General features: G+C 40.8%; 3 protein-coding genes across 4 annotated transcripts in view; 2 read left to right on the forward strand and 1 right to left on the reverse strand.

Annotated features, from left to right (window-relative positions):
• Positions 1-3,878: 3,878 nt before the first annotated feature.
• On the forward strand, positions 3,879-8,006 carry psme2 (proteasome activator subunit 2). The gene is made up of 11 exons (XM_071512984.1): positions 3,879-4,077; positions 4,363-4,395; positions 4,485-4,547; positions 4,721-4,807; positions 5,526-5,574; positions 5,708-5,805; positions 6,100-6,168; positions 6,269-6,336; positions 6,952-7,006; positions 7,527-7,613; positions 7,711-8,006. The coding sequence occupies exons 1-11, from the start codon at positions 4,030-4,032 to the stop codon at positions 7,789-7,791; spliced, it is 738 nt and encodes a 245-aa protein (XP_071369085.1). The 5' UTR covers positions 3,879-4,029; the 3' UTR covers positions 7,792-8,006.
• A 120-nt stretch (positions 8,007-8,126) lies between these two features.
• On the reverse strand, positions 8,127-10,644 carry lsm5 (LSM5 homolog, U6 small nuclear RNA and mRNA degradation associated). Its single transcript, XM_071513001.1, has 5 exons — positions 10,457-10,644; positions 9,978-10,073; positions 8,971-8,998; positions 8,796-8,868; positions 8,127-8,424 (listed from the first exon to the last, which is right to left on the reverse strand). The coding sequence occupies exons 1-5, from the start codon at positions 10,500-10,502 to the stop codon at positions 8,392-8,394; spliced, it is 276 nt and encodes a 91-aa protein (XP_071369102.1). The 5' UTR covers positions 10,503-10,644; the 3' UTR covers positions 8,127-8,391.
• Positions 10,645-11,321: 677 nt separating this feature from the next.
• Positions 11,322-12,703, forward strand: part of avl9 (AVL9 homolog (S. cerevisiase)) — a 31,704-nt gene continuing 30,322 nt past the window's right edge. For both annotated transcript variants that reach the window (XM_071512986.1, XM_071512987.1), the window contains exon 1: positions 11,322-11,490. In XM_071512986.1, the coding sequence (XP_071369087.1) occupies positions 11,407-11,490 (84 nt within the window). In that variant the 5' untranslated portion in view covers positions 11,322-11,406. The remainder of the gene's footprint in view (positions 11,491-12,703) is intronic.

Here is a 12,703-nt window from a genome sequence, read left to right on the forward strand (position 1 = left end):
CTTTTCTTGTCTTCTCTCCCTCTTCTGTTATCTCCCTCTCCTCTCATGTTCTCCCCTTCTTCTTCTCTTGTGTTCCCTCTCTCTTCTCTAGTGTTCTCTCTCTTCTCTTGTGTTCTCTCCCTCTTCTGTTATCTCCCTCTCCTCTCATGTTCTCCCCTTCTCCTTCTTTTGTGTTCTCCCCCTCTTCTCTTGTGTTCTCTCCCTCTTGTCTTCTCTCCCTCTTCTCTTGTGTTCTCTCCCTCTTCTGTTATCTCCCTCTCCTCTCATGTTCTCCCCTTCTTCTCTTGTGTTCTCTCTTCACTAGTGTTCTCTCTCTTCTCTTGTGGTCTCTCCCTCTTGTCTTCTCTCCCTCTTCTGTTATCTCCCTCTCCTCTCATGTTCTCCCCTTCTTCTTCTTTTGTGTTCTCCCGCTCTTCTCTTGTCTTCTCTCCCTCTTGTCTTCTCTCCCTCTTCTGTTATCTCCCTCTCCTCTCATGTCCTCCCCTTCTTCTTCTTTTGTGTTCTCCCGCTCTTCTCTTGTCTTCTCTCCCTCTTGTCTTCTCTCCCTCTTCTGTTATCTCCCTCTCCTCTCATGTTCTCCCCTTCTTCTTTTGTGTTCTCCCACTCTTCTCTTGTCTTCTCTCCCTCTTCTGTTATCTCCCTCTCCTCTCATGTTCTCCCCTTCTTCTTCTCTTGTGTTCTCTCTCTCTTCTCTAGTGTTCTCTCTCTTCTCTTGTGTTCTCTCCCTCTTCTGTTATCTCCCTCTCCTCTCATGTTCTCCCCTTCTCCTTCTTTTGTGTTCTCCCCCTGTTCTATTGTGTTCTCTCCCTGTTCTCTTGTCTTCTATCCCTCTTCTGTTATCTCCCTCTCCTCTCATGTTCTCCCCTTCTCCTTATTTTGTGTTCTCCCCCGCTTCTCTTGTGTTCTCTCCCTATTGTCTTGTCTTTTCTACTCAGACTCAGACACAAGTTGATATCTCGTTATAACGAGAAAACTTTCTCATTATAACGAGATATCAACTTGTGTCTGAGTCAGGATGAGTTGAATTTGTCTGATTGTTGTTGCTGAGTTGTTTTCTAGGCTATAGATCTTTTCTCATTATAACAACATTTGAAGGTTTCTTGGTGTCATGTTTGTATGTCATTATGATGAGAAACCTTTCTCGTTATAATGAGATAAGTTGGTATGTCGTAATAACGAGAAAAGATGTCATTATAACGTGAAAATATCTTGTTATACTGAGAAAAAGACCGATTTTGTTTTCATTGTTATATATCAATATGCTGCCGTATGAATCTAAATCAGATTTATGCCTTTGGCTTGCTCTCTGGGGAAGATGTTTAAAAAAAAAAAAGAAATGAACCAATATAAAAAGAATAAATCATTTCTAAATAAAGACTGTTGTTCCTTGTATTTAATCACCCTCAGTATTAGTGTCACTAAGTAAGGTTGAAAAGAGGCTCCGTGTTCAGTGAGTCCCACATGTGTTTGGACAGCAACACCCTGTCTGATGGCTCCACAACAGTTCCCCTTCTTCCTCTGGGTGTTAAACAGCACAGTATTCTATATCTGCTCATTCCAACGCTTTCTTGAAGCTCTAGCTGCTTATACTGAGTGAATATTCAAATACAAGACGCCATGTTTTTATGGCTACGACATTACATCAAATGGAAAAAATCTAGATGTTTGTATATCATTTTATACACATTTCACTGTAATTCAGCATGACATATTTGGTATCTTTGGAAACCTTGGGATCTTGACTAGAACTTAAAATAACTTGAATAAGCTTGAACAAAGCTTGAGTGAGCAACATGCGTTTGTAATGATGGTCCCGCCGGTGGAACCGGTGAGGTTTTAACAGAGGAAACACCAGTCTTTTGGTACATGGTCCCTCCATTTCTGGGTGTGAAATATCCCTGGACAGATGAAGATGACACTGGATGTTTGCTCAGTCCCACAGCCCAGTTCCACCTCAACATGTTCTTCAGAGTGCTCATGGTCTGACTGGCACCCTGGCAGCTTTTCACTCCCTCTGTTTATCTGCTCAGTTTGTGCTGCTGCTGGATGGTTATTTTACTACAAGGCCTATAACAGTGTCCATCTGCTGAAAAGACATCAGACTGATGGCTGGGTGGATACAAGCAAGAATATTAACATGCATGTGGATTAACTTTACTCTCTGCATGGACATTAGGTGTGACCAAGTCAACTTTGCTTGTGTCCAAAGTCAGTCTCATGTCCTGAAGCAGAAGTCTCAAGTCAAGTACCACGTCTAAATCTAGATTACCAAATCGAGTCCAAGTCATTTGTGTCAAGTCTCAAGTCAAGTCAGAACAAATCAAGAGTCTAGTATCAATTAATTAATTTGAAAGAAAATGAAATATCTAGGACTTTTCAATGCAATATAGTTTTAATAGGATAAAAACTTGGTAAGAGCATCATGAGTTTGATTTCTATAATCAGTTTCAACTTCATTAAATTCAATCATTCCATACAAATTCAGAAAACAGAATTTAAATTCAGTCGTCTGCTGGAACAAATCTCATCACTTTCAATCTAAGTCATTTACACAAACACAAGATCTCGAGTCAAGACTTTAGAAACCTTTTCAAGTCATCAGAGTACAAGTCAGAGTCAAGTCCCAAGTCACCAGAACCCAAGTCAAGTCTCAAGTCTTCTCTTCATGCATCAAGTCAAGTCTCAAGCGATTAAAACTGATTTGAGTCTGACTTGAGTCCAAGTCATGTGACTCGAGTCCCCACCTCTGCTATACTCACATGTGTTGCCTGCTGCCTCAGTCAGTCCAGTTTCCCTGAAACCACAACAGGAGGATAAACCGACAGATTCATTTTCCAAAAAAAACAAAGTGAAACTATATTTTTGATGCTCCCAACATTTCAGTCTCCTGAGTAATCTCCATTTAACAGGGGTTTGGATAAATGAGGTTACAGCATCATATTAAACTTTAATCTTGGTTTTGCTGCTACATGGTGATGCTTTCTAACCCTGTTAGTGTTGTAGGGAAGGATTTCCCCTGAAACAATGACAGTAAAGAAAATAAATCACACTTATTTGACTTTATTTTCCCAGGATAAGCTGACTAAGCACTTGAATCCACCCTCAGGTCCTCTTTCACTGTTAGAACTTGTCATTTACTTTTTTAGTGAATCCCCCCAAAAAATAATTTATTTAAACTGATGAAAAATAAACTCATGTTGCTTGATAACGGGCCCTGGGTGTGAGTGGTGATTTTGGCAGTAATTAAATGAGTAAATGAGCTGTTATGGTCACGTGATGTTTGTGTTTATGGGTAACACAACATCTTTGATCGTGACTCAGCAAATCAGACCTGAAACTGAAACTATGCATTAAAAAAAAATATTTTTAATCTTTCATTATTATTATTATTATTGTTATTATCATAATTATTATTATTGTTATTAAATCCATAGCTTTAGGCTAGTGCTAGAATTATTTTGAAATAAATCAGTTTGGTTATGGTTCTTAAATGTGAGATGAAACCTTACCAAAAATAACTCTAGTAATTCTATGGTACATTTTAGAAGGATGCAATCCAAATATCAAAGCAAACCTATTATGTCTATATAGGAACATTAAAGAAATATTAGTGATACCGTAAGAGATGAAAACAATAATGCTATAAATAAATAATAAATAAATGAGAATAAAAACATCATGAGGTACAATGAGATCACTGTAAACTCACGGACACACTGCAGTTCCCTGTAGGAATATTCTATATTTAATATTATATGGTAAAATAAGCTGTGATGTGTCAGTGTGCTGAGGATCTGAACACAGCGAGGAGGAAACAACCTGAATTTCATCAGGAGTCAGTGGGAGGCGCCAGCCGCATCATCTCACTGTAATCTGATCAAATCGAAACTAAATTGCATGAAGGAGGAAATAAAGCAGCAGGCTCGCGACGCCGCCGTCTCCTCTCCTCTCCTGTAAACTACTGACTTGTTTTACAAACCTAACAGACATATTTATTTGTCTTTTACTTGAAAACAAAGTTGCACAGTCATGCCAAAGACGTCGGTGCTGAAGATAAGCCGCGCCAGCGCAGGGAATGTAAGTTGAATTGTTGTTATTTAGACTCTTTAGACGCGTGTTATTTGCTCAGAATTTACATTAAAGATCATTTCGAGTAGCTTTTATGTTGAATTTCTTGCACAAACGCGGTGAAAAGCAGACTTTAAGGGCAGAGTTACGGAAAGCCCCTTGGAAAACGAAAGTAAATCAACTTACGAAACTGGCAGGCGAGACTAAAACGCGTGTTGTCGCAACGTTATAATGAAGATACATGTTCTTTGATCATGATTTGTCAGTTTATTTCATCCTGTTTGTTCCCCACAGGTGGAAAACTTCCGCCAGTCGCTGTATCGTGAGGTTTGTTATAGAACCCCCCCCCCCCACATTTATTCAAAATCAGCCATTTTTTTTTTAGGTTCCACTCTTTACTATTTCATGTTTTCCAGGCGGAGAATCTGTTCTCCAACTACATCCCGCTGAAGATCATGCTGCTGGACGGTCTGCTCAAGGTCAGCATGTGCAGGATGACATGCATCACACACAGCAGGATCATGTGAAACACGCCTCAGTCACACACGGCAGGGTCATGTGAAACACACCTCAGTCACACACAGCAGGGTCATGTGAAACACACCTCAGTCTCTGACTCTATTGGGTCTTGTGTTGTGTGTGTCTCGTGCAGGAAGACGCCCTCAGCATCACGGACCTGGCCTCCCTCCAGGCTCCGCTGGAGATCCCCATCCCAGACCCTCCGGCTCCAGAGGAGGAGGTGAGACGGACATGCTGGGACATTTAGCACCAGAAGGAGGTCATCCTTGGGTTGGGATGCAGAGTTTCATCATAGATAACTGGCATTTGCTGAACGCTTTAATCCGAAACACTACAGTACCTCAGGTGTTTTGAGCAGGCTGGCCTGTGTGGAAATCAAAATCCACCTCCAGATCCTCTTTCACTGTTATAGATCATCAGTCTGTGATTTTCAGGAGTTATTTTGTGATGAAGTGTTGTAATTTACTTTTTTGGTGGACCCACTTTCTCTCAACCTGCCTCGTCTACTTCTGCTTCAGTTAGTGATGTCCTACATTTCCCAGAATGCCTTTTGGCAACCAAAAATAAGCTTTCAGCTGTTGGTTTTATAGCTGGAGAGAGCAAGAGAGTGAGAGTTTTTCCAGTTGAGAAAATGTGAGTGTCTCGCCCCTTTAGCCCAAATGCAACATATCTTGTTGCTGCATTGCATTCTGGTCTCTCTCCTGCTCCTGTGGGTGGAGAAACTGGTCTCTCTCCTCTTCTACGATGGATTTCTCCCTGTATGATTGTTGAATGTCTCTTGGTGCAAAATGGCGGCTCTAGAAAGAAGCCCTCGCTCTTTGATTCTGAGGGACTGACACCAAAATAAATAAAGAACAGTGACACCCTACTCTTTAATCGAAGAGTCCTGTAATCAGTTGTTTTTTTTTAATTATGCATAATTCTCTTCGTCTTCACAGGAAATGGAGACCGACAAGAATGAAGATGATGAGAAGAAAAAGAAGAAAGGTAAAGTGTGTTGGCAGGTTTCCTCCAGGTGGAGAGGCAGTGTGTGTGTGTAGTGTGTGGTGTCTGCACACAACATGTATGATGGGGAAATAAAAACAACAACAACATCTGAGTTCTCCTCCCTGTCCTGCAGCTCCAAAATGCGGCTTCATCAAAGGGAATGAGAAGATCATGAAGCTGCTGGACAGAGTGAAGCCAGAGATCGTTGCACTAAGAGAGACCATCATCACCGTAAGATACAAACAAAACCCATTGGATCGCTCACATCTCTTGATTAACGCAGTTTCTGCTCTAAAACATCTAATGAAGTGGATGGATTGGACACAGAATTGAGTGAAAACCTGAAATGTGGGGAGAAGAAAATCCTCTGTGTGGCAATCATGGCATCAATGATTAGACAGTGAACCTACATGCCTTTGGTGTTTCTTTACCCTCTTGGATTTACCTATAGAGTTATCTAAATTATATCTAAACTAGACTGTCAAAATATCATATGATGAACTCAATGCTGTTGTGTGGCTCCAGGTGTCCTGCTGGATTCAGCACCTAATCCCCAAAATAGAAGATGGAAATGACTTCGGGGTTGCAATCCAGGTAAACTACACTTCAAAAGACAACACACACTGTGTATGAGTAGTAGCACACGGTTTTGTCAAATATTGAATTGTTAAATTTTGTATTTTTTTTACCACAGGAGAAAATCTTGGAGAGAATCGCTGCAGTGAAGACCAAGGTGGACGGCTTTCAGACCAACATCAACAAGTAGGATGGCTTTTAAGTGTAATCCAGGGTGGGAAATGACACCAACCACCAGCCAAATGCTAGTAAATTTGATGTAGGTCAGTGGTTCTCAACGTGAGGTCTGGGGACCACTAGGGGTGCTTGAGGGGATTCCAGGCGTTCCCCAGCAAATTAATGAATTGTTAAACTTCAGCATTATTTCATTTACAAGAAGTTAACACAGTCAGAGAATGTAGAAGAATGACTGTTTTGATCATAGTTTCACTGTTATCTCTCTACCTGCAATACAGATAGTCATGGAATTCTGGACAAAATCATATCTAACAATAAAAATATTCTCAGATTTGGGTCCGAGAGATAAAATCTCATCATATGGGGGTCTATGGCTCTAATATGGACTAAATCAGGGTCCTTGATATGAAAAAGGTGGAGAATCACTGATCTAGGTAACCAGTGACCTCATTTTGAGATCCTGTTCTACTCAAAAAACCTTGTTGGCTGGTAAAAAGGTTGGAAGTGTGTGGTGCATGCTGGGACACGGCAGCTGCTGTGGCCGGTGGACAGAAGATCATTTTGCTGTGTACATCTGTTCCTGTCAGTACAGTGTGACTTATAAAACCATCTGTTGGACTGCAGGTACTTCTCAGAGAGAGGAGATGCTGTGGCCAAAGCCTCCAAAGAGACTCATGTGGTCAGTCTGAATGTTTAATGTCTTAAATGTTTTTGTCTTTGAGATCTGTAATAAATGAATTGTGAATTGAATTGAATAAGAATTGAATTCCATTAAATTCCACTTCTAAAAGAGTTTGTCTTGACTCGCTAAACATAAATCAAAGACAGTTAAATCAAATACATTCAGTCATAATGTGTGAATTACCATTACATGTTCTGCATCAAATACCAGCTGAAAGGTTCCTTTAACATTTTATGATATTCAGTATTGATAATATATAACACTATGTGTAATCTCAGATATGTGGGAAGAAAAAACAAAGAAACATGGGATTTCACAGAATTTCATTGAATTAAATTAAACTTCCTGAAATTCCAGTTCATTTCCAATTCTGTTTCCTGTAGTTTCTTTTGTTTTTTTTTCAAATTCCCACTTATGAGTTCATTAATGAATTGACCCAAATCCTATCTGTGAAGATATCTCCAACACAAGTTCCTGGTATCTTTCTGACCTCCCCTGCTGTGACCTTCTCCCCCAGATGGATTACCGCTCCCTCGTCCATGAGAAAGACGAGGCGATCTACTCCGAGGTCAGAGTGATCGTCCTCGACATCCGCGGCTTCTACGTAAGTCAGCCGGCCGATATCGGACGTGTTAACTATGCTGCGTCAGACGAGAACACTTATATCACTTCATATTTCTGTTCCAATCTGTTTACTCTAGGCTGAACTTTACGATATCATCAACAAGAACCTGGAAAAAGTGACAAATCCAAAAGGAGAGGAGAAGCCTTCCATGTACTGAAGCTGGAGGGAAGGAAGGCTGCTGTGCTGCAGGTACCACAAGACAGATTCCTCCACCTCCATTCCTCTACTCAGCGGTTTTTCACCTGGTGTGTTTCATATCAGATCTATTTCTGTTCAGTCATGCTGCATGATACTTGTGAATCAGTCATAAAACAAGTTTCAGCTCTGTTTTCTTGTTCAAATCAATAAACACATCCAACATATCAAACTGGATCAAGGTTTTGTCACTGCTGTTCCACTCCTGATTCTGCTGTTGTGTGAATTATACTTAACATTAAGTGAGCCAAGCTGTAGGATAATGATGAATGAAAGTAACGAAGCGGGTCCTTCAAATTGTGTGAAATTCTGTAATTTATTTGTAACAAAAACATCTGTCTTGTAATGTGTGATTTATGTTACACAGGTTTCAAATCTATCCTTTCTTTTTTTTACACAAATACCCAACTGGGAAACTTGTTACAAAAATCTTTTTTCAAACACCAAGAAGAAGGAAGACCAAAAATAATAAGAATAAAAAAATAATCAACTAAGGAACATAATGTAGGAAAGGCATGTATCCACAACACAAAGCGGTCTCAGCACAACGCTGAGCCTCATTTCATACTTCAGGTCCTTCTCCTCCAGGTATGAGCTACAGAAAAAAACAGAAAACAGTGTAAGTAGAAGAAGAAGAAATACAATTCAACACAATCAACGTTTTGAAAACTTGCTGAGAATTTACGGCGGTTGCATTTCCAGTGGGTGTGTTTTGTGCTGGGATGGGGGGGGGGGGGTTTAAGTTTCTCTAAGATAACAATTGTCAATTTTGTTGTGAGGCAATAAGGGCAAAATCAGTAGTTTCAGGGGAGACATACAGTATAGACATAATTTAACTGGACCTAGTGTTTTTGTGGAGGTGTTTAACAAGAGTAACAGGTCTTGTGATGGTGCATGATGTAGGTTAAAGCCTAAAAGAATGAAGGACAATGTAATGGTGCCATAATATGGAGCATATTTGCGTACCATGGTGATGTTGTTGCCATTGAGAAGGATCTGGTCCAGTTTGGTTATCCTTCTTCCCTCTGGTGTGATTTCACTGCATCACAGATGTAAGAAGTAAAAGTTAATAAAACAGACCCAAGTCAGTAGCTGGCTTGAAAAACACTATTTCATGTGTTGGAAAAATATGTGTACTTACAATTCTGTCACATCCTCTAAGACCATATCTAAAACACCAAGTTAAGGACAAGCTCTGGGACAACTGGAGTAATCATACAATGCATTAAATAGGAGGATATGTATTTTACATAACAGGGTCATTCCATGTCAACTCAACCAGAGCTTTGCGGCTCAAACGTTTGATTTTTATCATTTTTCTTCTGGTGGAAGATATACATAAATGATGAAGAAAGCCCAAATATTAAAGCTCACTGATCATTATTTACTGAGTTGTCCCCAATTTTGTAGAGTGAGGGTCAAAACGATAATTTTCGCCTGTGTCTCTGCCTGGGTCTATAAAGCGACAATGAGAAAGGTAGCAGCTCCACTATTTTTCTTTTACAGAGAGGTTTGTAGGTAGACTACAAGATTCTGGCGTTTTCAGCACTTGATTTTTTTGAAGTGTGCCTATGGCAGTAGCTGAAAAATGAAAAAAACAAAAAAACATCACAAGTGTTTTTTTAACAGTTTAAATGTTTATCACTCCAAAACTATCAAAGATACCTCAATATCCTTTTACTTACTGGTTTAAAAGAAAAACATATTGGTGTCTATGCATTTGCAAGGACCTGGGTGGTTTATTCTCTGAGATAATGACCTGTGAATATAGCTCCAGAATGAAATTGACATCAATTGAAATCAAATTTGACATGTTTTCAAAGGTCAAAAACCAACTGTGTGACACAGGAAGCTAGTCTTTTGTGTCCATAAAGAAGAGGTTCTGAAGTAAAAATAATATAAAAATTGGAAATGTATCTGTTTCCTTCATTGGGGGAAACTCAGTAAATAATGATCAGTGAGCTTTAATATTTGGGCTTTCTTAATCATTTATGTATATGTTCCACCAGGAGAAAAATTATCAAGATCAAAAGTTTGAGCCGGCGAAGTTCCTGAAATTTGGTTGATTTGACACGGAATAACCCAACAGCAAATTGCGTCATTACATCCTATGTAACGGCAACCTGCACCATAAACTGGGAAGGATACTGACAAAGTCGTCGAAACCCAGCAGGGTGCCGACAATCTCCTTGTCGGTCTTCATGACGATGTGGATCCGAGAGCCGATACATTTGTCCACAAGCTCTGGAAGATAAACAGAGATAATGGATTTATTTATAGGACGGACTGTACATTTACATACAGCTGCCTCAATAACACTTGGGAAACTTTGGAATTAATTGAGTCAAACACAATATGTACAACAGAATATAGACTTCCTAAATGTGTACTTTATGATCACAGCCAGCAAAAGGAGCCATTGGTAGCAAAAGCAACGAGTATACAGCATTCTGTAGCTATGGATGCTGTCATGTCTGCCTGCCAGCGTGATGCTAACGTTAGCTAGCAAAACAGAGCTAACAGTTGGACGCCGTTCGTAAAAGCCAACCAACGCACGCAGAGTTTTAATACTGACAAATTGTACTTGTTATCTAAAAACAGAACATAGTTATTTGTAATTTACGAACCAAGTGGGAGCAACTGTGACGGGTTTGTTGCTGGTGTAGCCGCCATGTTCAACAGACTCTGTGTGAACAGTCGGAACCAATCGAGAGAAGAACGTCAGCGGCCAGGCGAAAGCAATCAAACCTAGAAGCAATCGTCCAAGAGCTATGATGGAGCCGGTGTTGTGTCATCTTTGCCATTTGGCAGGGAAAAAAACGAGATTAACAAGAGCTATATAGATGAGACCAAACAGAATTAAACAAACAGGATTGGGATGAGTCGATGGATCAGTTTATGGCTGCCATTTCTCAAATTTGTTCCACGTGATGGCGCTGTTTGTGTTGGTCCATACATGACGTAATCCTACGACTGCACCAAAGAGATGAAGAGAAGTTAACTAGCAAGAGAGTTCACACATCCGAATCCAGTCTACGGAAATCGTACACCTAGACCGGGCGGGAAATCATCGCGCACATGCGTACAACTGTCTGAAATTAGAATTGGTACCTAGCAGGTTAGTCAATTGATGCTAACAGCATCTAATTTATACAGGAATACTTATGAATATTCATTACGGACATTGACTAACGCCAAACAACGCATGCGCGACACATAACTACCTGCTAAAAAAACGTGTATGCTAATGACGCTATTAGTAACTGAAAGACTATGCGGTTAGGCTAAGTCAAATAAGCTGAAAAAAGTGACATTCAAATTGACTCCCCGCCAAAAAACGTTGTGGTCTAACGGAATTTAGGCAAACGCTGAAGTGGGCGGGAGTGAAACCTCTCGCCTCCTCAGTATCCACACTCTCTGACTGAACGCGGACGAAGCGGAAGAGAAAATCGGTTTGCTTTGATTGTGTGTTCCTGCTGCTGCGGACCGACGGCGTCGATTCAAGGAAAAAGCAGACACTCTTGCTCTGGGCTGCGAGTGAAAAAACAACACACTACTGCCCAAATACCAGCGGGGCATGGAGTCGCAGGGCAAAGAGGAAGCGAAGGGACCGGTACTGCATATCGTTGTGGTCGGATTTCACCACAAAAAGGGCTGTCAGGTAGGTGAAGCTCGAGCGGCATGCTAGCAGCCTGTTAGCACCAGTTGTTGAACTGTGGCTAATAAGACACGACAGCGAATTTATTCCTACAACATAACTGAATACCAGTGTGACCCTGCGAGCGTTAGACACATTAGAAATGCATTCAGCAACCAGTAATGTAAATTACCACGATGATGTTAAACAGCTGGCGGTTTCAGATCCAGTTGTTGATTAATGAAGCTCAGCTGACAGGTGACATCTTTCCTGTTAGGCTCTTTTTTATGGGGAGTTATGACAGTTTTGCTTTACACAAAACACACAACCGTTGATATTATTCGTTCCCTGCTGCTGTGAAACTGATAAATGCATTGAGATGTCTCTGTAGTTATAATAATTTCCTCTCATTGCGCTGTATTTGCCCTGGGCTCGCATGGTTATGTAATGTGTGCATTGCCAAATTGGACATCTCCCCAGTCGACTCAACATCAAGCACAGCAGTGTTTTCATTAGGTTTACACAGGCTTCGGCTTGCTGACATTTGTCTTAACACAGAGGCAGAAGACTTCCTTGTTTGTTGTTTATTTGTTTTGAAAACCCAGGCCTACAAACAAACCTCTGACTCTGATTATTCCTGCTCCAGAAAGCCCTGCTTGGGGTTCTTTTTAACTGAACTTAATGGAGGGCAGCCCACAGAGAAACCTGTTTTTCAAAGATTAAAGTTTAACTGGGACACCTGTCATTGACAAGTGAAGTAGGTCTTGACAGACATGATGGCCTGTAGTCTTCACCTGGTAATTAGTGAAAGTGTGTGTGAAGGATTCAGCTGAAGCGACAGTTAATGCATCTTCTAGGTATCACTTCCTCTTCTTTAAACATTGCGAATTAAAAATGACCGAACCCGCCACATTTACAGACCGAGCCAGCAGCCACAGATCCAACACTGCGCTGCTTTGTTGCTGCTCTCCATCTGTCTGTGGTGCTTAAAAAAAAATGCAGGGAGTGTCTTTCTTTTCAGCGGCCTGAGAAACAGCTGTTGTTCTCTGTGAAAGATAAAAGTACAGTTTTTTTATCTAAGAATGAGGCCGAGATGCACCGCCGCCCGTCCATCCCCCCCCCCCAAAAAAAAAGAAAACCTGTTAGCTCGCATCAAAACAATGCATTGGAGCAGAAAGGACAGCGCAGGTTCTTTGTTTCAGGTAATGGGGCTCGCTTGCCTCTGGTGGTAGAGGTT

Source organism: Centroberyx affinis, unplaced genomic scaffold (assembly GCF_046629955.1).
Source record: "Centroberyx affinis isolate AG114_WGS23_722 - 3 ecotype Tasmania unplaced genomic scaffold, CSIRO-AGI_Caff_v1 ptg006693l_1, whole genome shotgun sequence".
NCBI classification, from domain to species: Eukaryota; Metazoa; Chordata; class Actinopteri; order Beryciformes; family Berycidae; genus Centroberyx; species Centroberyx affinis.